The sequence below is a fragment of the Serinus canaria genome, chromosome 4, assembly GCF_022539315.1.
Source record: "Serinus canaria isolate serCan28SL12 chromosome 4, serCan2020, whole genome shotgun sequence".
Classification (NCBI taxonomy): Eukaryota; Metazoa; Chordata; class Aves; order Passeriformes; family Fringillidae; genus Serinus; species Serinus canaria.
Genome location: NC_066317.1, coordinates 62,769,460 through 62,795,077, shown reverse-complemented (window position 1 = coordinate 62,795,077; position 25,618 = coordinate 62,769,460). Strand labels below are relative to the sequence as shown.

The following is a 25,618-nucleotide window of genomic DNA, read 5'->3' as shown; positions in this document are numbered from 1 at the left end:
GAGCTGAGTCTTGAGCTTCTGTATGGCTTATTCATGCAGTGCCTGCCAGATCCTTTGTCATTCATCTTTTACAAATCTATGTTCACATATTCATTCTGCAGAGGTACACTGGAATGTTTTTCTATAAATGCTTTTGCTGCTGGAGATGGGCGATTGGGTGATTGGCTTCATGATTCTTCTCAGGTGTGTGTTTAAATGGAGAAGGGAACAAGCCAAGTATAGGCAGATGTCTGGCTACAAAAATTATATATGTACTATGAGGTAAATATACAGGAGAAATGGAAAATATTTATTTGCTGAAAGATGAGCCACACAACCAGGGGCAATGCCCTTAAGAGTTAAGCTCCCAGTTTTGTCACTGGTTTGCTGATGAGGACAGATATGCAAGGTATTGGTGGTAGCTGCACCAAGGTTATTATTGAGTAATAGGACCCTTTCACTCCCCCTTTTTCATTAAATTTGTGAATTCAGTTTTTACTACACTAAAAAAGCTCAACTTTTTCTTTTCAACTATTTAATGTAAATTGCCAGATTTCTTGTATGCTTCAGGAGATTCCTTCCAAAGTGGAGTAAGGTTGGTATTAATTTCTGGGCTTTCTCCCAGAAATATCTCTATTTTTCTTGTTCCTTCACAAGCTCAATGATTCCCTCATTCTGGGCTCCCCACGCTTGGTGTCCTCATCTGGAGATCTCACAGACCTGGTACATCACACATTTGTGTGTCACCCACTTCTGCCACCCCAGGGAGTCCTCACTGCTTTGCTGCCAGAGCATTGAGCCATTGGGAAGAAGAGGTTTGTAAGGTCCAGAAATAGTCTTAGGGAGAAGAAAGGAAATGCTGAGTGTTGGCTACTTGGCAAAGGCTGCGTGTCTGCTGCTGTTGTGGAAAATGCCTGGGAGGCACCATTAACCATTGCTCTTTGCTACAGGCTGGCTTGTGTCCACACCACTAAGGACCAGCCTCTCTGAAGGGCAGTGGTTACCTTCATGCTGTGCAGCACTTGGCCTGGGTCTCCTCTGAGCTGCCTACAGAGCCCCACAGACCCCAGGTCAATAACTATTGCATTGGACACTTTTATTACATTTGAAATTCTCTAAGTGGTGAAAGGACTGGGTGGCAGCCTGCCAGCATGATGGTTTTCAGCAGGATCTGAAGGCATTTTGGGTTTTGCAGCTCAGCATGGAGTTCAGTGGGCATGAAGTCTCCTGGGATGGCTGGAGGACCTCCAGGGTAGAGTCTGGTCCAGCTCATGCCAGGCTTCTTTGCGCAACCCTGAAAAAAAGCTCTGTCAGTTGTGTCGAGGTTTCTCCTTGAGAGAAACCAGTTGGTTTGCTCCGGAGCAGAGACAGGAGGGAGCTCATATGCATGCCATGGAGACAGCCAGTGAGCAGAGCCCGGGGGAAACAGAGGCAGCCAAATTGGCTGTGCAGACAAGAGGTGCTCTCATACCCCCACCATGGTCTCACGTCTCACCCAGTGAGATGCTAAACACAGAACAAGCAATGCAATTTTTCCTGACCATCACCTGCAGGATTGGCAGCGTGTCCCTTGTTGGTCACTGTCACAGCCATCAGTCTGGAGGTGACTCTGGCATGTGCTTCCTCAGCCACCATGAACTCCTTGAGCTTTGTCAGATGAGGATGATCTTCATGCCTTGGCTCTGCAATTTTTAAAGGTCAGTGGGACTAAACAGCAATTCTTCTGTATCTCTTTCAATTAGCCTTTGGTTTTGGGCCTGTAGAGGGGTTTAAGCTCAGTCTTAACCTTTAGATGTTAAGATACATGAAACACCTAAACCCAAATTAAACAACACACTACTGGTGGGTTTCAATATCCCCCCCATCCCATTTACAGTCCACACTTGCTGTCGTGATGATATTCTCTAGCATTCACAGTCTATTTACAGCAATACACGAATATGTTTACCTTAAAATATAAATGTAATTATAAAGGTATAATTACAGATATGCTTGCACCTCTTTGAGCTACCTCAAATTACAGTTTCAAATTATAACAATAAAAAAGGATCAAATTAATGACCTTGATTAATTTCATTACAGAGTGGAGCGAGCGCCACTCAGCACAGGGTAAGCTTACACTGCCTGACCTCATTTCATCCGGCCTCTTCCCTGCAGCACAAGAGCTCCCGATGGCACATCAGGTGAGTCGTTCCTCCCAAAGACAGTTGCTAAGCAATCAGCTACTGGGTTATAAATGTTGAGTGCTTGATATACAGCACATGGAGGTAGAGATTAACTCTTTTTTTTTTTTTTTTTTGTCTTTCCAGGTATTAAGGGAACCGGGGTGGTTCACCTGAACTGCACTGAAGGAGTCTGGAATAAGAAATCAACCCAGATTTAAGGCAGCCTTCAGTGTTTGTGTACAGATTGAACTGATTTATCGTGCGTGTTCTGTGTGGAGTTGCAAAACCTCGCTATATTAGTGATTTAAAAAGAGGAACAATTTGGTTTGTCATTACTAATAGGGATGTAACTAAATTAGTCTCCCACATATTTTATGCTGATGAGGTCTTGCTTAGATTTCCCTTTGTAGATTTACATCCTCACTAGCTTTAATCACAGCTAAGAAACATATTGTATGAGTAATACTATTATGAAATACTGAAGTATTTTCAGAGGGGCTTAGAAACCCAAAAAAATCATAGAAGTCAAAATCAAAGGTAAGCTTTAACATTCAGCCCTATGTTGTACATTTGATTAAATATTAATTCACAGCAATGTGTTGGGTACTTAGAACCAAGCTCTCTTGACCCATTTGAAATGCACAGTCACGTATATAAACTTGGCATTTGAAAAAGGACAGGTCAATGCTGTAGATCTCACTTAAATATTTTCAACAGTTCTTGCTTAATTAGTGGTCTAACCCCACTCATATAAGTGGTTGACTTGCTCACAGTTGTGGAACTAGGAAAATATTGCTGTAATACAGACTTTTAAAAATTATAGTCTCTCTCTTCAATACTTTTTTTTAAGGTTTTTTTTTAGTTGGGGTTTTCTTAGGGTTTGTTGTTGTTGTTGTTGCTGTTTTATTGGTGTGGGGTTTTTCCTGGGAGGTGTGTGCTTTGTTTCTTTAGCAAAACAACTAGAGTTGAAAGGAATACAACCAAATCCTGGTTTAGCCAAATAATTTGATTTCCCCTGTCAACAACAGAAATCACGTCTGGATAGGAGCATTAGGAATTGGGCTGCTTTCTGGTTAAAAAGAGAGAAAAAAAGCCACTGGGTAACTTCCTGAACTACTTAGTGGGGGACGCTCATTGTGCAAGCTGGGAAGCTGAAACATCAGACTACAGCAAGACACTTCAGCATTTGTCTTCATCAGTGAAGCTGGGAGTAGACAATGCAGGTTAGCAGAGTGCTGCCTCTGCCCTGCAGCTTCTCACAGTGGTCATTACAGCCTTGACCCTTGCCAAAACATCCACAAGTATCAGTGAGCAATTTGCTACTGTCAGCCCTTGCTTTGACCACCAAATAAATTCAGCACTGGGATGAAGCCACTTTTTTTCCCCATCCACAGTCATTCTTCAGTGCCAACAACTTGCACTGAAATATCTTGAAGGTTTTTTTCTTGTGTGAAACTGTTAATAGCATTTCATTTGGTATCAAAGCTTTGATCTCCCCACTTAAATATCACATTAATTCAGAGCTCCCCTGGGTGGATGAGTTCACAGTATTAGTGAACCTCTTCTCCTGGAAGTCTCAAATATGATTTAGAAATAATTCTGTGCATTGTGACAGAAACAAAAACTCATCCTTAATTAAAAGTATAAATAAAAGGAATTTATATCCTTAGACTAACTCAAATTCAGACAGCAGCTTTGTGCTGCTTTTTCACTGCATTAAAGGAAAATTCAAATTCTGTATGCTCAACCTACAAGTTTAACTTCTGGTCAGAAAGCAGGGCATTTTCCTGAATACCATAAGGCACCTGTGAGCAATAAGCTAGCTAAATCCTCAAAACATTTAGATTTTGATCCTTCTTTTGGGAATAGAAACTGAGCTGCAGATTTTGGGAACACCCAAGTTTCATTACCACTGTCAACTTGTAAATGTTTTAATGCTATTTAAAACCCCTTTAAGAAGCCCTTCAAAGTGTTGTTAATTTGATCCACAAAGGGATCAAGCTCAAATTTTGCAAGGAGCCTCTCAGTCACTACCCACAAATTTCTGACTTTTTACTGAGAAGGTGCTTGTGGGTGCCTGATCACATAAATGCTGATGGAGCAGAGCTGTCTGCAGCCTGAGCTTTCCACCTCTTTTCCCAGTAGCTGTTGGGTGTTCTCAAGTACAAAAACAGGTTTATGGGGAGTTTACCAAAGCAGTGCCAGGAGGCTGCTTTTTGTTGCCAGTAGCAGTCACTTCGTTGCAGGATGATCCCTACACTTCTTGGTGGGAGGGGTTGTTTATCTAATTACATTTTTGTGTTGTATTTCCAGGCTCTGGCCTGTAACCAGTCACTTGAGTGCTGCAATCACTAAGACCTGTGCTCATCCTTCTGCCCCTGTATTTCTTGCCAGCCTGGTCCTGGGCAGGACCAAGGCTGCTATGGAGGCTGCAGCATCAATCCTGCAATCCTTCACTCTGTCCATAGGCTGGCAGAGCCCAGAGGCCACATCTGCTTGTTTGGGATGACTTCTGCAGGTGTTGGATCATTGTATGAAAGCAAGAGCATCACTACTAGTATATCCAGCATTGTCCTACCACCGCGCTGCTAAGGTGGACTGAATGTCAAGCTAATTCCACTACCGATGTTCCCTTATAATTTCAAGGGAAAAACAAACCCCTGTTTAGAGTGGACAGGGCTGCCACCTGGAGGCACCCCAGTTTTCCTACATAGTCAGTGCAGAGAGGGAAGCCTCCGTGAGAGGTGACTGCAGCTCCAGAGATGTCTGACTGCTCCCACAAGACATTTATGCAGCCACATTTTGCAGCTGAGAGTTGTCAATTTTGGCACCATAGTTAAGCAGAGGCTCTATGCTAGAGGCCTCTCTGGGGTTAAGGATTTAATCAGGAAGCACAGTTGTTATTTGCTCCTAAACTCAGCCAGAGCACTCTCAGGAGTTTTCTCTCCAAGGCCCATGTTCAGGCAGGACCCAACCTCTCACCTCCCCATTGATGTAAAATATAAATAAACAAGGACCTAAAGTGTTTCCATCTTCCCCAGTTACCTCAGGCGGCTCACAGCCCTCCCTGATTCCCTCTGGTCAGTACCAGACTCTTTTCTTTTCCAACAGGAGCCTTGCAAAGGCCGTGCTGGGTTCCCAGAGGCCGGGCAGGAGCTCAGCAGGGTTGCGACAGGGCTTGTGGCACCGCAGTGCTGCGTCAGAGCCCACGCCGGCACACGCAGGCGGTTTGAGCAAGAGGAAACAGCTTCAAAGACATCAAACTTCTGCAGATCTCTTGAGAAGTCAGGGACAAGGAAGAAACAAAAATGCCACAAAGTACCCAGAAATTTGCCCTGTCAGTATATAATGATCTTCAGCCCACTGCCTCTCTCCTGCCCAGGCTGGGGGATGAGTAGTTTTGCCTTGTCCAGAGCAGTTTTTGGGGTTTTTTTTGGTTGTTTCTTGGGGCTTTTTTTTGGTTGTTTGGGGGGGGGGGGGTGGCGATTTGTTGTTGTTGTTATTTTTTGGATGACATTCTGGGCAGCAAAGCAGCCGAGCAAGGAGGTGGAAGGGAGTTGAGGTAGTGCTTGCTGCTCCTGCCGTCTCAGCTGGTGTGCTGGCCAGGGTGTTTTCTCCACCTTTGCGACCACAGCTGTGTCCTGGTCCTTTGGCAACACCTGGAAGTGCAGTTCAGCAGCAGTAAAGAAAGGGGGAAGGAAAGGAACGAGCATCCCAGGAGAACACAGGAGGTCTGTGACAGGAAGGAGAAACCTTCAAATATTCACGTCCCACTAGAAAGTCACCATCAGCCTCTGCTGTTCAGGGGCATCACTGGGAGAGGCACCTGAGCAGCTGCCTCCAGAAAAGGCTGCTCTCACACAAATGTGGCTCTGAGTTTTCTTTTTCCTAAATAACTGATGTAGGAAAAAGGCCAGTGTGACTGTGGGAGTTCCAGGGTCCATGCAAACATCGCCATTTTGGCATCCGTTTTTGTTTCATGTGCAATATGGGGAATTCACAGCCTGATACCATCACACATTTTGGGCTGTGCCTTACCCCACAACTGACATTTTGGGCACTGTCTATAAGGAGATGCTTCAAATGAGCAGAGGTGCAGCAAGCCATCACCTGGCAAGCAAATAAGTGGCCACTTCTTTGCCCAAAGAGAGGATTTATTCCCCCAGCCCCCAATACTGATGAGTACAGGGTTTTCCTCAAACCTCACAGTTAGCATGATGCCACAGGGACCCATTCCCCAAGGAAAGGCTGCTTTAACCCATCTCCTCCTAAAGCCCTCCCAGCAGGAGGCCTGGGGTAGACCCCTATTATGTTACAAAAACAAAGAAAAATCAAACCAACCAACCAAACACCCACAAAAACAAAATAAACAAAAAACCCAAACCCAAAGCAAAAGCTTGTTTCCAAGCTTGTTTCTAAGCTTGTTTCAATTTTCATTTTTCAATATAAATTATTAAGGACATGAATTTATAGGCAGACATCAAGTGAATTCACAAAACTGGTTAGGGTCTCAAATCTCTTTTACTTGCCTTACCCAAAGAAAATCATACCTTTTGTTGCCCCTGCCCCTTGCCTTACTCCTAATTCTCTGTTGGCTCTGGTTTCTCAAACCATGTGAAATTTTCTCTCTCTCCCAGGCTGGGTGTCCTCAGTTTGCCAAGGCTTCTGCTTGTGCTCTATGCTTTCATGCTGAAAAATTAATGTGGAGATCAAGAGCTGAACTCAAACCAATGAAAATTGTGGGGCAGTTAAGGACTCCAAACCCAAATCGTATTTGAACATTTATCCCCACATCTCCTCCCACAGAAGCAAAGACCTTCTCAGGCAAAATTGCCTCTTGACATTCTCAGTTTGTACCTCATCTGAGGAGGATCAGGGAAGGAGTCAGTCTGATACCAGGGAACTTCAGCTGAAGTGGAGGACAACAAACCACAAGGTCAAACAGCCTCCCCCATCTCAGTCTCAGCTCAAAGTGACAGCATTCCCCACTCCTGGAAAGGAAAGGTAGGACTGTACTGCACCATAGAGCATCTACACAGCCAACAGCAGAGTAAACTGCTGCCAGCAGGATTTTACCCCCTTATGTTCACAAACTGTTAATGCACAAAACTCATTTTCTCCAGTTTGTTTGAAAACATTCTGTGCCTTTTATTTTGTTTTCTTTTTAATTAGTATTTAATGTAATTTGTGGCTTGCTCCTCACTGCTACACTCCAGCATCTCCCTAGGCCTGGATGCTCTCCCATCACTGACAAGCAGTCTTTGCAGTTAGGTCTTGGTGCTAAAGGAAAGGCCGTTTTAAATTCCCTTTCCACCTCTCTGAAGATGGAAGACTAGCAAGTATAGAAACACTCAGGGATTTAAAAAGCAAGTATCAAAAGAAACCTTATTCTGAAATATATTTACTGAGTCCTTCTTTTAAACGGAATGAAGATTTTTCTGTCCCGTAAGAGCTTTCATTCAGTACAGACTGGCAGCACATTTCCAAGGGGAAATCAGAACATAAATGACAAATAAATAATATTTCTCCATCCAAAATAGGCCAAAGATAAAAAAGTTATCCTTCATCTCATCCATGCAGTAAAGGTGGGTGCCCAACCAGTGCAGCCCAGTATGTTCAAGGGACAGTTGTGTCATTTAACTTGGCCCATCTGGAGTTTCAGTCGTTTCTCAGCAAATGCAATCACTTCCATAAACTAAACTAAAATAATAAAAGAATAAAATAGTCAAAGAAAAGTTGTCATTTTATTTCTGGAATGATGTACTGTTGCCAGGACAACTGCACAGGATTTTGTCAAGAAGCAATTCCTTCATCCTTTCAATGCCCTTTGGGGTCCCTGGGGTTATAGAGCCACATTAGGACAGAGCCATGGGACAAAAACCCTACTGTTATTCAAATATACTGTCTGAATGAGGTTTTTAAAAGGCAGTTTTCCACCATTTTTAGCTTATTCATATCCACAGGTTTAGGAAACTCTGTGAAACTGTCCTCCAAAGGTTGCTGCTAGCCTAGGCCATGCTCAGAGCCCTCCCTGCAGACATCCCTCTCCTTTGCCTCGTAGAGGGTGGGCTCCCTGCTCTTGGTTTTGATAAGCAGGAGGAAGAGGGGATGCTGTCCCTGACATGAGCTGGGAGATGTGCCTGAGAAAGGGCAGCTGCATTGGCCTTCAAAGAATTTCTCTGTTTTTAAATACCACGTCAAGATAATTTTTTTTTCATCTCTGTCCCCATTTTCACAAGAAATCCCAGTGTAATTTCCATGCTAATCAGATGAGATCTTGCAAAATATATTTCCTTCAAGATGTAGGGGAGCACATCAAGTTAACTCCAGGTGACCTGTGACTCCATCAGTGACACACACTGTTTAAATCCATGCAAACGAAAACCTTGCCCATGCCACAGGCAAATACTTTGCTTTTCCCATGCTGCTCTCATGGAGCGGGAAATGTTCGATGAGTGAAGTCTTAGTGATGCATTTCAGCAATAATTCATACTCCATACATAATTTAGGACCTCACTGCAGTCCCCTGTAACACGCGCTGTACCGCGTGTACACACAGGGCCAGACGGCAGCTTTAAGGAGGCTCCAGGCATAATCCACAGTAAGAAGAAGTTTGATCCATCTCCAATTTGCACCTGCCAGATCATGAAGGGAGTTAATTGGATTAAAATATTGTAATTATCATTTCATTTACATGCAGTAAAACCTTAGGGAAACATTTTAAATGGCAGAAAATTTGAGGATGCAGACTCTGAAGTCTGCTTCTTAAAAGCCTAATGCTCTCTTGCTCCTTCATTGCCTGAGACTAGACTTTTATTCCCAGGAAAAGGTGAGTTTGATGAGCTGCTGGCGCAGTGCACAGACCACAAAACACTGCTTGGTTTGATCACGATCATATTTGCCAAGGCTACTTGGATGCTTTTGATATCACCAGTCCACTGTGACTGTGCCCAACTCAGGAAAAATCAGCTTTAAAACACCCATAAACACACATCCAGTTTCAGGGGTAACCATGAGTGCAAAGGAGGAGTGGAAAGACCCTCCCTTGGGCTATAGCAGCAACTCCCATTTCTTCTCAGCGCCTTGCTGTTGGCAGCCTGGAGCCTACCGCGGACACACTTACCTGGTCGCAAGGTTGTGGTTTCTTTTTTGGTACAGTCAACTCGATACACAATACATGGATCTGATTTTCAAAGGGCGAGTACCCCACCCAGTCTGGAAACTGGAGACTTTGTAAGATGTGTCCTATTAGACAGGCAAAAAATCAATGCCTGCTCAGTCATTAGTCATACTGGAAACCTCCACCTTGGTGAGTCAGCCTGGTATACCTGTTTCCAGTATGCCAGATTCAGAAATATTTCCTTTTTCTGCCACCCCAAACTTTCCAACCTGAGCTGCACGGGCAGGAGCCAACCTCCCAGAGAAACTACTCAGCTGGGAACATGGCATGAAACTCATTTCTGGTCTCACCACGTCATATCTAATGCCTATTAAAAATATTTATCTGATGAGTATCCCTCTCTCCAGAAACAGAGCAAACAAGCAAATCTCATCAACGCAAATTATTGGGCGACTTTCTGTTAAATGCACAAGTCTGGGGGAAAAAACAAGAGTCTGAAAAGTAGAATTTGCAGCTACCTTTTTTTGGCTGAGATACCACCAAGAAGGGCAGCATCAAAGGTAGTTGTTCAGAAACACAGAAAGCACAGCTGGATCAGAAACAGCATTGCCATTGATGCAATGGTTCTACAAAGCTTTAGGTCAACCATGACAGTTCTAACCTGGATTTCTGGTCTCCACCTGGCCACCCCAGAAAATCACCATGCCTGCCCATTTCTGACAGGCACAGCCTGCTATGGACTGCAATAGAGAGTTAATCAGTGTAGTTCCTGTTCCTAGAACAGTCACAACTGCTGTGGGTGCATATGATACGTAAAGCCATCTTCAGCTTCTCCCTGCTGAATTTCCTAACCTTGGCTGGACACCATGGGAGAGCCCTTCCAGGTTTAAGCCACCAACACACCTCTGAATGCAGTCACTGCATCCTCCCAAGGCTGGGGCATTTTACATCCCCTGTCAACAGGCTTTTGCCAATCCTGTATTTGACTTTTGCTAGGAATGTATGTTTGGTCTTTGAGGTCTCCACAGTGGAACAGTGGTGATATAAAACTGACTTTGCTAGAAAAGACAAAGCAGGACAATGGAAATAAAACTTTTCATCATCTAGCTACTTGGCAATGAAACTTTCCCACCTCCTCTCTTTGGAAAGTACCAAGAAGACTCCCAGCAGATTGCTTCCCCAACCAGATGCATTTATATGGTCACCCATGAAATGTGCCTTCTTGTGATGGGACAGGAAAAGCAGGTGGAATGAAAAGGATATTCTTTCTCATAGGAAGGAAAACATGCCACCTAGAACAAGACTTAGCTTCTGCCTATGGGGTGCCCAACTCCGAGCTGCAGCAGATTCCTGCTGTTTCCAAGGAGAAATTTGCAGGAGAATGAAACAGGGACATAGATGGCTCAGTCTGGTCTTCTGTGCTTTGGAAAGGACACTCACATGATAGCAGAGCTGCTGTCTGCCACCCAAGCAGAGGAATTTTGCTTGTGGTGTGAACTGTCTGCCTGGGCGCTGTGGAACGGATCGCTCAAGGTTAAATTGGATTAAACTGTTACAGCTCCACTTTCCCACGTGTGGTTTAAATTTAAACTCTATAAATTTCATGGCGAGTTATTAAAACCTTCTTGGCAAGGAGAACTCATCTCATAGAAAAAAAAAATCTTCTCCAAGTTTGCAAACCCACAGGGAGGCTTTAAGTCAAGTTAACAGTGAGATTTCCAAGTGGAGGGGAAGGAGAGCTGAGGCATTTAATCAGTGGCGTGCAGGAGCCCTGCAGGGCAGCCTGGCCCCACTCTGCCATGTCAGCTGCTCTCCAGGTTTTCATGGTCAGCACCTTGGTCCCACGTGCCGTGCCCAGCGGCACAGATGCTTCTGGAGCAGAAGCTGAGCACTGCGCCGTATGGCTCATTCAGAAACAGCAGGACATTCTGGGCTGGTTGCATGGAAATTTTTGTAAATACTCGTCAGCATAAATTAACAAACAAGCCTTGGGAGGCCTTGAAATCTCATTCTTCCGAGAAGTTTCATCCTGGCTGTTTCTCCTGGTATCACCCAGCCATGAAGTGATCTTTTCATGGAGTGGATGTAAAATGTCACGCTGAGTTTCAATAGAAGCCACACAATGATGATCACAAGTATCACACACAGGGATGGCCAGTTCTGCAGGGCTACTACTCCTCCCTGGGCTTTGCTCCCTGAGCCTATGAACCAAAAACCATGGGGAAGACCCCTGACAAGTGCAGGAAGAGAAACAAGTGGAAAACTGTAAGGAAAAACAGCCCTAGACCAATGATTTGTGACAGAGCAGCAGAAAAGCAGAGCTCCTTCCCGCTTCCCACCCCAGGACAGGACATTAAACAGAGCCTTGGCAAGGACAGCACAGCAGACACACTCTTGCACTCTCCAGACTCTAAATCAGAGGACTAAACTGCAAATCATTCGGAGCTGCTTTCTGTTCTCAGCTGTCACAGCACTGCAGGAGCTACACAGCCCAGGCTGTTCTGCTCCACACGCTTCCGAAACTTGCCTGGATGTGCTGCTGTAAATGTTCACAAACTGCTCTCATCTTTTCAGTAGTGGAGTGGATTTTTCAGCCCAAAGTCTCCAGCAGACTCCCACATCAGCTGAGGTGGGCACAGTTGTCATCTCTGAGATGGTGAACTACAAAGCTCCTGCCTTCATCCTTACAGGGCCAGCAAAGGGATGAGGCAACCACACAGAGGGCTGGCTCTGGGCACAGCCAAGCCATGGAAACTGAAGAGCAGCTGCTTTGCTGCTCCCAGTCCTGCCTGCACAACCCCAAATGCCCATTTCCATTTCTAGGCAGCTTGAGAATAGGAAAGCACTAAAACAGCCTCTCATATCTGGATGTAATTCCAAGGGGATCTGGAGGCCTGACTATCTAAGGGGCTTGCTGGCATTTCCATCTTAATTGGCAAACAGCACTGGAGCAGCGGCCTGTGCTGAGGGCCCAGGCTGACGGTCTTTGAGGGGACCCCGGTGAGGGATGAGCTCTGTCAGCGTTGGCAGCCCGGCGCTGAGCCAGCTGCGTTTTTGTTTGTTTCTATTGTTTTGTTTTGGTTTCCCTTTCTTTGTTTGTTTTTCAAGTGGCGATTTTTAACTGGCGATAAACGGGACCGCAGCGTTCCGGGCCCGAGCCCCCTGGCCGGCCCCGGGCCCCCAAGGCCGCGCTGCCCGGCCCGCACTGCGCCCGGCGGCCGCACGGGGTCACACCGAGACTGCGCCGCGCCCGCCGCCCCGGCCCACAGGCCGGAGAGAAACCATCCTCCAGCTCCGGGGACAAATCATCCGCTCCGGGAGCTGTGCCTGGCACAGAGGACAAGCGCCGCTGCCTTCTGTCCAGAGGGCTTGGGCATGAAAACACGAATTGCTACTCTTGCCCCAGCCGGGAAAGCTGCTCGCTCCCCGCGAGGCTCGGCGGCTTCACGCTGCAGATCGCGGTCTCCTGTGGGCTCACGGAGCATTGAAAATCTTATTTCTCACTTAAGGCAGGAGCGCTGGGGCCTCCCTCGGTGCCATGCCGGGGGATCGGAGGCTCCGAGGCGCTGGTGCCAGACCCCAGCACCGGGTGCCAGCTGCCAGCACCCGCTGGGGACAGGGGCCCCGGAGGACAGCGTGATCCCTGCCGCTGTGACAGCACTTGAACCGCTTATATTTGACCCAAATATTGTGCTTTACGTTGGCTTTAACGCCCCTGCGTGACAGTAGAGCAGACGATGGAAGGACTCGGTACCCACCCCCCCCAAACATACGCGGCTTCCACGCAGCTCAAGCACTTGACCTAAAGGTCTAATGAGCCGGCACGGGCAGAGCCCGGTGCTGTGACAGCAGGTAGGGCAGCCGGGCTTGTGAAAGCACTGCCCGCTCCTTGTCCCGTGCTGCTGGGACAGCAGAAGTGCAAAAATTGTTATTTGGCAAGAAGAACTGGAAAGAACAGCTTTGCTCTATTTTAATATATGAGATGTTTGTTTGGGGGAAAGGTGACTTTGGGATGCTAGGGTGGGCCTTAAAAATACTTAAAAGTCCCAGTGAAGAAAAATAACCCAACCTTGTAGGTGTTGGATGCAATGGGTGCAATGCAGGAGCTGCAGTTTGTGCTCCCTAAGAGCAGGGGGACCGGGGACTATCGGTGAAGGCGGGAGGGGAGGGAAATGTTTCAGCACGTGGCAGATTTGGAAAGGCTTGTGCAGATCAGTGACGGCAGAGCCAGAGCCTCCAGACGGGGACAGCGAGGGGCCGCGGGGGAATGTCCCAGCACGGCAGGGATGCGCTGGCTGGGCAGCAGCGCAACCTCCTGCTCCCGCGGGTGCTGCGCCTGGAGGAGCCCACGGCAGCGCTGCTGCCAACCGCTGCACACAGCATTGAGCACAGAGGGCTGGTGAAACAAGCAGATAAAATATGTGTTTGGAAAGAGCAAAACAATCAACAAGGGAGCTGGGAAAGCTGAGCGGCCAGGGATTTGGGTGATGGCTTGGATGTGCTTACGAAGCCCAGGATCCGTGGGGCAAACCTCTAAGATATTTCCCTGAGCAGCTGGGCAGAGACAGCCATTACCGAGCGCAATTAACTGCTTCATTACCACCTAAGCAAAACAAACCCATCAATCTCTGCTGCATTTACCAAAAGGAGAGACTGATACCAAGATACAAATACTGTGCTGCAGACTGCAGGCATGGCCCACCCCCCCAGCCTGGCACAGTGACTCTGCGGCCCAGACAGTCCCTGGAAGCAGATTTTACATACCCCACACTATTACATGCCCCACGCTATTTTCACACACGCCAGTGAGCCAGCACTCAGTACCCTCATGAGCTGAGCTGCCCCATGGTGTTACAAACACCTGCTGAGATGGAGCTGTAAACCCAAGTGGGAGTAATGGACATGAGAGCAGAGTTTAGCCTTTTATAAGGTCCACTTTAAGACACCTGGGCTCGCTGCATCCAGCAGGTTTTAACGAGCAAAATGAAGGCCAGAAACTGCTTCTAGACAAGAGCAGACTACCAAAGGGAAAGGGAACCTACAGGGTACTGTAGGATCCTTGCAGAGGATCAGGAGAAGCTGTGGTTTTCAAGCTGAAGCCTAGAGCCACCCCAGGCTCAGAGCCATCCTCAGTTTACATGGCACAAGACCTTTCTTTACAGCAGCATAGACATTTCCTACAAGCTCTCTTCCCACCAGACACATCTCTAGATAAGGCTCCCGGTGACAGGCAAGGAGTAAAAGGTCTCCTGGCATGCAGGAGGAACAGGGATAACTGACTCTGAGATCCAAGGTTAAGCTTCAAAGGACCACTAAAACATCAGGGTCTGGAGACTTCAGTATCTCTAAAACCCTTGGTCTACTGAGAAGATTAAGGTCTGAGTACAGTAAAAAGAACTTCACTTACCTCTGTGATGAGATACAAGTGATTTATGAAAGGGATTATTCATGGATGCTTGAGATAGCAGGACAGGATGAGCCGATCTTGTGTTCCCAAGTATTTTAATAAGCTCTCCTGTAGAATGGAGATAACATACCTACAGCAGTGTGAGGGCTCAGTAACCAATGCTGTGGTCAGTAGGAGAAGATCAGGAGCACTGTGCATTGTACAAAGTTAAACTGAGGAAGGAGTTAATATACAAAATCCTACAGACTACTGTGGCACAGTGTTGCAACATCCCTGCTGTGGGGAGGCCCAGACAAATGCTCTTAACAGCCCCTTCATCCTGAGCATCTTAGGACAGGGGTTCAGCAGAACTGGTGGGGGCCAGCAGCCACTTCTCATGCTCAGGTAGAAGAAGGACATGGCTCCCCCCTCCTGTTCTTCACAGCTGGGTGAGCATATGAATAGATACTTGTTGTGTTTACTTCCATCTTCTCTTGTAGCTCATTGTAAGGTCTGTGCAGGGCTGGCCACTGTGGTTCCATGCCTGGTTCCTCTGGCAAACCTGCTGCTCTGTGTCCAGCATTTGTGAAGGAAAACAAAGCAGAAGGATCATTTACTTCTTCTCTAGCTGCAAGCAGAGTGTGTGGAAGCAGTGATTCTAGACAGCCATGCTCAGTTCCCACACCTGGCACATTGATGGTACCCAGAGCCCAGCCTGGCCTGTGCAGGAGCGATGTGTTCAGCATGACACCAGTATTAATGAGCACTGCAGGAAATCACAGCCAGCTCACAAGGACAGGAGACTGTTCTTGGCAAACTGCGAAGTGATTCCTGTAGCTGATTAGGAATTGCACATTGGGAGGTTTCTGTGGTCAGGGATTTTCCTTCCCCTCCTTTAGATACTGGGCTCCTAAACAGGAGCATGTTCCTCGATGCATCCCTCTTCCTTGTGTTTGATCCATTACCTTTCTTTTCCTGCTGCTTGTAACAGCCCAATGCCAGTGTGAATCCAGCCCTGGTGCAGGATTAGCTCTGGGGTGAAACAGGAAAATGGAGAGCACTGGGTGGCTTTACTTGTGCCGCTGCATCCCTCCTGTACATCAGCCCACAGAGAAATCCCTCCTCTTGGTAACTTCCTGGACCAATTCATAAACTGAGGCCACCAGGATCCTGACCTCTGTCACAGGATAGTCCCACAGAGTGCTTATTTCTGCCTTAGTCCCAACATGGGTGGCTGCACCATTGCGCCTGTAAGAAACACCTGATGTTTGTTAAAAATACTTGTGCTCATAGGTATAAGAGTTCACAACAACAATCAGCTCACTGTTCAACAGCTGGTAATGCACAGGAGATTTAAACTCTTCTTTCTCATCTGTGTTTGTTCAAGTTGACTCAGCTTCTGGCCACTGGTTCCCATTAGACCCCTGCCAGGAGGAGCCCGGCCTCCCAGACCTGTGTGCCCAGTGTAGGCATTTACTGATGGTGTCTTCAACCCTATCTCTGATACATTCAATAGATTGCAACTCTGAATGTTTCCAAGCCCTTGGTCACTCCCATGGCTTTTCCCTCACAGCAAAACACACCAGGAACATTTTTTAGCAGGACTCTTGCTCAATACCTTCCCCCATTGAGTTCCATCCTCCTTTGTGCCAGGTGCTTTATCTGTTTTATAAATACCACAAATAAATGCAAACCCTGCAGAGGCTGATGGAGCTGAACACCAGAAGCACAAGAGCACAGAGCAGCCAAGAAGATACAATTTGGCAAGAACAGCCTTACTCTGGCAGCTAATGCTGTGACAACATCTGAACCTTGGGAAGGCACTGGAAAGGCTCCAGGAGCAGCACATGGGACAGAGGGTTTTATCACATGGAGCTGGTGTTCTCAGCAGCTTCTGAGCTGTTTGTTCTCAGAGGAAGTGCTTTGATAATTGCTTGATTTGAGGTTAATGATTTTTCTGTTTAAAAACAACCTAATATTATTTAATGATTGGTAGTTATTTGCACTCTGCAATTAGAACACGCTATGAGAATTATTTGTTGCAGGAATGGGAATTTGAGATTTTCAAGAAGTGAACACTTTTTTTTTCACTTCTTACTGCAGCAAGCAAGCAGAAAATACATGTAAAAAATAAAATCAACAAGCAAAAAGACAACAGCCTCTCTGTCCCCTCCACCTGCCAAGGAACAGTGTTTCTTTAACACTGGGTGGCAATAGACAAGTAGCACTCCCAATGGGTTTTTCTCCAAGCTCACAGAAAATACCCTCAATGCAGTAGGTACGACAACATCTTGCATTTCTCTTGGAGTTGCTTTTAGCAAAACAGCCTGTGAAAAAGACCCTTTGGGCAGTGTCCCTTGGGCTGTCAGCTCCTTGGCTTCTTTCTCCCTCCAGCCTGGACAGGTCCCAGGTCCTCAGCTCAGGGCTGCAGCACCTGTGGCCTCGTGCCTGGCGGTGGCAGAGTCTGGCACTTGTGTTGGGAATTTTCAGTAAGCACTCAAGATGCCCTTCAGCCTCCACACTTGACACCAGCCTGAATTTTGGATTCTATACTGCTGCTTCACTTTGGAGGCTTTATTTTGCTCTTGTTCCAGTGTAAGTCAAAAGTTGCATGGAGGCAGCATCTGGATGCAAGTCTGCATCCTCAGGTTTTCACAAAGCACCTTTTGAGACAGACACTAGACACAGTCATATTTCAAACACTCCCTACAGGAAAGAAATATGGAAACATTTTCCCTGAGTCTCAGTGTAGTGTCTAACTCCAAGATCATTCCTTTAAAGATAAAAAAGCAAGAGAAAGGGCAGAAAGCAGAATGTGAAGAACAAACATGACAGAGAACACCACCTGTCAGGTGTACAGGTGGGCAAGATTTTCCTGCTTTGTTCTGCAAGCAAGGCTGATGTTCTGTCCTGAAATAAACTCTAAAAGACATGACAATGAGAGGGTATAAAAGAGGTCACTGAATTCATTAGTGGTAGCTTTAGATTTTTTTCCAAGACACTTGGACCAAGTGGAATTTTCTTCTTTGAACAGAGGTTCTTTTCATGGGGAGTATAGCAATTTCCTTCATATATTTTTAAAATTAAGGAAGAGTTATTTCTAGACAAAGAAGTTACAATCACTGGCTCAAACCTGTAAGTTTTGGTCCCCAAAACTTGTAGCTTTCCAGCAGATGGTTCAGAGATGGGCACCCAGGACTTTTGGACTACTTGGGGTTCAGTTTTTACTGTATACTCTCCCAATATTTGAGAACATCATGGAGTCATTTCTTTTAAATATATTTATGAACTTGAAGTGATTATTTTTCTGTTTATATCTTCAATTATTAATCACCAGCTTTCTGCAGATAAGCCAAAGAAAGTGAAATCAATTTAAAAAACCAAAACAACCTGAAACCAGCAGGCTTTACTGCTGCATAATAAACAGAAAAGCTGCTAGTGAAGCAGCAATCACAAATGATATTGACCAGAAAAAATAATGATCAAGTGCCTCAAAATTAGATCTTAGAGGCTCCCCAAATATAGAGGAAGATGGCATGGTACAGGTTGTTTGGTGATAAAGCAGGATCATCTCAGTGCTCTTTACATACCTGACAGGTGCCTTCTCATGATCAAGGATCTGACTGGAACAATCCATGCAGAGCCATTGGCCCAGCTCTGGAATGCTGAAGGACAACTTTCTCCAAATTGTCCAAAAAGGCTGAGGCACTTGCACATCATTTTCAGATACACCTCTTATGAAAGACAGATATTTTTAACATGTTTTACAGGACATCAGCAGAGAGGTTAGCAGCAGAAATGCCATTCAGGACTAGCTCTTACTATGATCTTCAACTGTACTGACAAGCCCACTGGAACCACAGCCTAGTTCTAGCTAAAAACCTGAAAACTGGCCATTGCTGAAATATTATGTGGAAAGCAGTCACCTCAAACACCCTCCCTGCTGCTGTTTTATATCATTTTTATTAACTCAGTGAATAAAAAAGTCACAGCAGTAACACCAACATTTTATTGCCCTGTGAAGAACTATGTAAAAGTGCAGAAATACATAAATAAGACTTTCTAGAGTAAGATGTGAGTTTAAGTGCTTGCTTAAGTGGTGTGAGTGCCTGGCCTGGGGTTATTTTCAGAAAATAAAATCTATATTATGTGAGGTAGTGAGAGCTCAGTGCTTGCTGGCTCTGCCATTCCCAGGCCCAGTGGTCCCTCACACCCTGGGCTGTGGCAGACACCTCATGCTCCTGAAAAAGAGCAGATGGGAGCAGCACTCAGCAGGGGGACATGAGCAGCAGCCCCTCTGCAGTCACTCGTGCCCACAGGCACCTCTCACTGCTCCCCAGGGGTGGGAGGCTGAGAGGGCCCCACTGCTGGCTGCTTCGGACACAGGATTTTCCCTTTTGCAGACTAGTTCAGTCAGAGCCCTGAAAGGCTCCTGGTTGTTTGCAGAGAAAAACTGAGAAAAGAAATCAGCTTCCTACCTTAGAGTGAAACATGAGGGAAAATAGTTCTTTACACTTCAGAACCTTCATGTTTAGTGAAAACAAGAAATGAAATGAGTTCATGAAAAACTAATTGCCCAATTTGTTTTATGCATGAGCCCCAGCATTCCTAGCACATGCAGTTACAGCTTGTTTTCAAAGAGACCAATTACTTCATTAAAACATCATCTTCACACTTCCAGAGCTGCTTTAACAAGTCTTCTCCTCTTCATCCTTCTGGTCTATTATTTTACCATTTTCTGGTTTAAGAGCAAAAGAAAAAAGAGCCAAATGCCAATATCTGTAATTTACTAACAGCTATTAAAACCTGAGAATTAGGATCTATCCTTTCTCCACCACAAAGGAAAGGAATACTGCAAAACTTAAAACACCTTGGTGAAGACCCATGGCATCTCAGGCAGCCAGGAAGGACCTGTGTGGCAGGATGCTGCTGCAGCTACAAGGATACCAAGTGGTTTGAAACAAGCCTGTGCCTGGGAACTTGAAGGGCAAGATCAGGAAACAATAAAGATGAAAGCTCTTTGAGTTATCTTAATATTTCACTATGTGTAAGATATTCATGGAGGCCACAGAGTAAGTCTAGTTTATACACAGCAGAAACTGAAAGATGGATGGGGTGAGGTAAAGGGTGAAAGAGGAGAAGGAAAAAGAGCTAAATCCCCCCCAAAAGAAGTCAGAAGGATGCCTACAGAGATGATTTCTTCCAGACAAGCAACATAAAGCATAATTCAGTGAAATGCTGTCATTAGAAAATAGAGTTCACAGTAAGCTCTTGACTGCAGTACAAACCTTGGTTCCAAATGAAGACATTTGAGCCACCACAGTCCCTCTGATGAAGCAGAAAGCAGGAGTCTCCATGCCTGCATGTGCAGGAACAGAGTGCTGCAGTCCTGGCACTGGCAGGGAGATGCTATCGGGGGTTGCCATGGAAATAGCAGTGCAGCCCCAGCAGCTTTGACTTTGCAGGAACTGAGAGTTCAGTGAGGCTCTGGGAGCTGGCTCCTCCAGCTCCAGGCAGGACTGTGATGGGGCTGTGTTTGAGGCTTTCCCACAGCCCACCTTTCCCATCTCCCCACCCGAGAACAGGCACAACCACACACAGGCTGTTTCCCTCCTCCTTCCTTTCAGCTCAGACAATGCACACAAAGGTCACTCCTCACCCATCACTTCCATCCAGGTTCCCCTCTTACCAAGATGCTGTGTGACAGCTTTTCAGTCTGTTTGAATGTTCTGGACAGAGGTATTCCCTGGAAGCAGAGGTATTTTACTGAAGTTCCTTTCACTGCAGAGGAAGCCTTGATATCCACCTGCTATTACAAACCCAGAGAGAGCTGGAAACGCTGTACAATTTGTACAGACCCAGAAAGGATCACTCCAGAGTTTACTGTAATTACTTGTTCCCCCCTGGACACAGGTGTGATTCAGAAGGGAACTGCCATACAGGAGAGTCCAGCACCAGGTGAATTATTGCTGGCTTTGGCAATGCTGCTCTTACCTTATTGTCCTCTTCACGCCCATTGTGATATCCCCAACAGGAAAACTGCTGTGAAACATACTGTATTCTGGAGAAATCCCCTTTTGGATTAAAAAGTCCCTTTAGGAACAATTTCTACTGTTCGCTCATCCATACACCTGAATGCAGCATTATTTGCCCATAAATATTATGCATGTCAATTTAAATACAATCTTGCATTTGTGTGCAGGCTTCCCATCAAGTTTCCCCATTGTTGCACCACTGAAGCCGAGACCCCAGTGTAATAGAGCTGTAACATATTTTCTGTTCAGTGAAATGACATCCCAGAGCCATGCAGCATTAAGTCCTCTGGAAAAGAAAATTAATTCTCATAAAACCTTTAACAGCTGTATCTCATACAGGGGGCAGAACAAAGCAGCACTGGGCATTTGTATTTCCCAAGGATAACAGTGCACAGAGATCCAAGGAGCACTGTTTTCATTGCAGATTTGTATCCCCCACAGGAAAGATTATTCAGATGTGACACAGGCAGATCAAACATGCCTGATGACTGAAGTGGCCATTGACACAAGATATTTTGGGAAGGGAGATTTTCAGCTGGTGGCAAGAGATAGCACGAGGCAATGCTAAGTGACAGGCTGGTATTCCAGCTTTGATTTACCACCTCTTCACTGTATGGGTGACTTCCATCTTCAAATTTAAACTAATTTCTTTCATGTTACTTGCAAAGTGAGAAAGAGTTAAGGCCAGTTTGTTTGACACGATGGCAGCTGTCACTCCATGTAAACAGACCCCAAAATGAAAGAGCAATCCAGCACATGGAAGTAGAAAGTCCTGACACTTTAATTATCTGAAGAGATTACAAGATGAAAGTCTTTCTTGAGGCAAATGTATATTAGTATTGATATAGTCATTGTGCTTTTCAGTAAGAGAAATAGGAGTCTGTATTTACATAAGAAACTATAGTGTCTGAGATCTTTAAATATCATATTTATGGAAATGATTCTGAATTACAGCATTTACAAAATAAAAACAAGCTTAAATAAATATTCAGTGCATTAAATAAGATTTTTTTTCCACAGAAGCAACTTTTTGTGCATATTTATTTCAGAATTGAAGTTTGTTGCAATTTTTTTATCCTATAAAAGAAGCATTAAATTTCTTGTGTGTTTTTCTGTTTTTTTCTTCCTAAAAATAAAACTGCAATAATCATTGCAATGTGAAGCCTGAGATTTAAGCCTGAATAAGTATCATTGCTTGCACCACTTTACCCATCTCCCACCAATCACCCAACCCCATGCCTTTCCAAACTCTGGTGAATGCAGACACTCCAACCCAAGGATTTCATGAGAAGGATTTCAGGGATGTAATAATAATAAAAAATATAAATAAGTGAGGATAACACATCAGAGCTGACATTGTCTACAAACAGCATCATAAGGCTTGTGCATTACACATAAACTAAGTGAAGCTGTTTCATCTGAATCAAAATGACAGTAGTGCCAAACTGCAGCACCCTTATATGGCTCATTAACACTGAACAGTAAACCACTGAGCAAAGGGAATGTCCCCAAAAAATAAATAAAATTTACAAACAAATTAACACTGGCCAGTTTTGCCTTCGCACTTTGAGTGATGACCTTTCTCAGGCGTGATACCGCAAACAACTTCCTCACCCATTTTTGTATTTATCACTTGGAAACACAGTGTGTAATGCCACGAGTCAGGAAAGGGGGCACAGCAAAGAGCTCTTGATCTCGTTTCCTCTGTAACCACAGCACACTCTGCCTTGCTTTTCATGTGGCCAACTCAAAGCGGGTCCAAATGCCTTTGAAACCTCAGTGCTCAGGGAGCTCTTACTGCAAACAGTTCGTGCAAGATCATAGCATGAATCCGTGAGTCCCATTTCTTTCCTCTCTGAGTGGAGATAACAATTATTCCCTGGTGTTCCAAATAAATACAAATGTCTTCTGAGTTGTTAGCATGAGTGAAGTACCAGTATGCACTATTTTACATGGTTACGCTGCCAAATGTGGACAACAAGTACCCCTCTCTAGCTGACCATTCTGTAAGACCTTTTGGATATCTCATTACATATTTGCCTTTTAAAAAACCTCAGTATGGGAGAAATAATTTGTCTTGTCTACTAAATTTTGCTGCCAAACTGTGAAAAATATCTATTTTAATATGAATTCATTTATTTGGTAACCACTTCCTCTGAAGTTTGTTAAGTTTTAAATGCTGACATAGAAACCAAACTTCTGTGTCAGACTTTTATTAACAAGATTTTGCATAAATGATTTAGATTATAAATACTTCAAAAACTCCAAACTATGGAACTGGAAGTTGGAAAAATGTTTAGAAGACAACTTGGAGTTATTGCTCTGCTCTGTAAATAAAAGGCAAGAGAAATACACTGTTTTGGGGCCTTCAGGGCTTCCTATGGGATTCACTGAAAATTTTGCCATTGTAAATATTGAATACAGATCTGAAATAGATTTGCTTTTATTATTCCTAGCATAGGTAGCAAAAATCTAGACATGGGGAAGTTAAATGGCAGCAGGTGAGTGCTGATGCCCACAGCCATGCTGGGATTCCAGTGGGCACAGGAGTGTCTGAGCTTTGGGACTGATCCACTGGGGATGGACTAATTAACTGGCTACTCTGTTCCTAGCATGTAAGATAAGCAGCAACGCCTGTTCAATTCTCTGAGCCCTATTTCCTTCCACACAGTGCATTTGTTCTGCATATGGCATCGTAACATTAATGTTATAAATTTATGGAAGACTGTTCTGTAGCCTTAGAGCTACAGACGCCTCGTAGTTCCCTTTAGCAGCTTAGTAAAATGCAATAAAAACTGTCTGTACAAAATTTATAATAATGGATGTCAAAGCCTACGTGCCCTCACTGGGTCCCTCTTTCAAGTTAATTCTTGGCTTAGGTCAAATATATCAGTCCATGTAAGACTCCAGAAGCCACACCAGTAGTTTAATATGTCAGATACCAGCTCTGTCACTATAGAAAGGAGTGACATGGAACATGTAACAGTGAGTGCAAACACGGACAGGCTTCATCTGGCCATAACGAGGTAATGGAGCAGAGTGGGAGGAACAGCGGGAACAGAAGATCTGAAAAACAAGAGGGGAAATTTCTCTTCAGTTCCTCTGAAGAACAGGATGGGACAAAAATGATTTCAAGGGAGGGGAGAGAAGATGGTATGAGCTAGCACCAGCACTAGCAAGTGAAGGGCCCCAGCAGGCAATCCCTACCCAGTTTATCTGGCCAGGCTCAGTCCCTCCAGTGCGGGTGCCCAGCACTGGCAGTCAAGGCTGGCCTGTCCTCCTCTGCAGCTCACAGGGGAAGGCAGCTCCATCAGAGGTGCAAAGAAGCATCTCTCCCTTGGTTTTAAAGAAAGGCTAGGGGGATATTTGTGAATATCTCTGAATTTCATACTCCTTCAAGTCCACTACATGGTTAAAGAAAGCAGCTTCTTCCTTTCTAACTTGTACCCCAGCCAGCAAGCGAAATGGGATTGCAGATTTCTGGCTTCCTGTGGTACATGACTGCTTTTTTCTCCCTCGCTCCCTCTTCCACCCCCACAAACTTGCAAAGCAGCAGCCCTACACACCAGAGTGATCCTCCAAAGGTTTGGAAAGAAAGCAAAGGGACACCCTGTCCCTGCAGCTGAGCTGTGAGTGCATCACCTCTGGCAGTGCAGGCTGCCCTGGCTCTTTAGAGCTTACAGCAGTAGTCAGAGCTCACAGAGTGACTCTGTTGGGGTGGGGAGTGTTCTAGGATCTCAACAGGGAATTCTGCCTTTAGCTTCATGCAGCTTATTGCTGTATAAAAGTCAAACCCCTCCCTAGTCCTCTGTAAACAGAAGCTGAGAGTTGGCAGCCCAGGCTGAGAAGCACCTGTGAATTGAGAACCCTGGCTGAGCGTGCACATTTTGCTGTGCAGGCAGGTTCTGTGGTGCACATGAATTTGCTGCTGTCTTTGGTGGGAGTTCCTCAGAGCCCTGAGTGAGTCATTACCTTGCCACAGCTCCGACAGTGGTGCTTCCTGCGAATGACTGTGAAAGGAGCCTTGCATGCAGTGCAGTAGCTGCAGACTTCATCTGGAACCCAGTCAGGAGGATCTGTCAGAAACACAGCAACAAAAGGGAACATAAATCAAAAGAGAATAAAACCAAACATGTGATTACCAGATCCACAAGGAAGTAGGGAGAGTAAAATATAACAGCAGCTGCTTTCATCTGCATTTCTCCAGGTGCTTTGCAAACAGTAGCTGAGGGAGCTCAGGATGCCCAGCACTGGGCTCAACTCCCCTCTTCTTTGCCAGGCATCCACCTTTGGGCAAAGCAGATCAGGCATTAAAATGGCCCATGACAGCTTTGGACTCAAAATAAAATCTTAGTCAAATTCAAGTCCAGGAAGAAGGAGATTCAGCAAAATAAAACAAGAAGACAAGAGATTATTAAAGCAGAACTGAATCACAAGTGTTTTTGTCAGTGCCACCACCATCAAAACAAGCTTAGAGCTGAGATCGTTCCCAGCCTCTTCAGCCTTCCCTCCAGAAAGGCCAACTGCTTTTCTGCAATTAGGCAAGCAACTGTACAGGTAATAAACCCAAAGCCTGATTACCATCTGTTCAATTATTAGGACTCTTCTTGGAAGTCACCATAACTACAGCAAAACCACAAAATCAAGTGTACACAGCTTAGCAGAGAAAGAACTTGCCCATTACCACGGACAGCATGTTACAGTTCTTTATGTCTTCTGCGAGCTCTCCAACCTCCCATAAAAGACAAGAAGGGAAATGATTTGGTTTTGGCAAGGCACAAGGTATTGGGCTCCCTTCTGTTGAGCTGTTTCTGCTCACGACAGGCTGACATGACCTCAAAGAGTCTGGAGTTACAAGTGTAGAAATGATGAAGCTGACTGCTTAATTAAGTTGGTAAAAATCTAATGAGTGCAAAACAAGTTCTGTCTAGAA

At 45.3% G+C, this 25,618-nt stretch overlaps 1 protein-coding gene and 1 long non-coding RNA gene across 5 annotated transcripts in view; one reads left to right on the top strand and one right to left on the bottom strand.

Moving 5' to 3' along the window:
* Positions 1 to 1,468: 1,468 nt before the first annotated feature.
* On the top strand, positions 1,469 to 3,050 carry LOC127059559 (uncharacterized). The gene is made up of 3 exons (XR_007777506.1): positions 1,469 to 1,676; positions 2,062 to 2,162; positions 2,289 to 3,050. It is a non-coding gene; the product is annotated as an uncharacterized LOC127059559 (long non-coding RNA).
* Positions 3,051 to 21,448: 18,398 nt separating this feature from the next.
* The window catches only part of ZFYVE28 (zinc finger FYVE-type containing 28), a 147,820-nt gene continuing 143,650 nt past the window's right edge, over positions 21,449 to 25,618 (bottom strand). For all 4 annotated transcript variants that reach the window (XM_030239289.2, XM_030239290.2, XM_030239291.2 and 1 more), the window contains 2 exons: positions 24,658 to 24,761; positions 21,449 to 23,751 (listed from right to left, as the gene is read on the bottom strand). In XM_030239289.2, the coding sequence (XP_030095149.1) occupies positions 23,620 to 23,751; positions 24,658 to 24,761 (236 nt within the window). In that variant the 3' untranslated portion in view covers positions 21,449 to 23,619. The remainder of the gene's footprint in view (positions 23,752 to 24,657; positions 24,762 to 25,618) is intronic.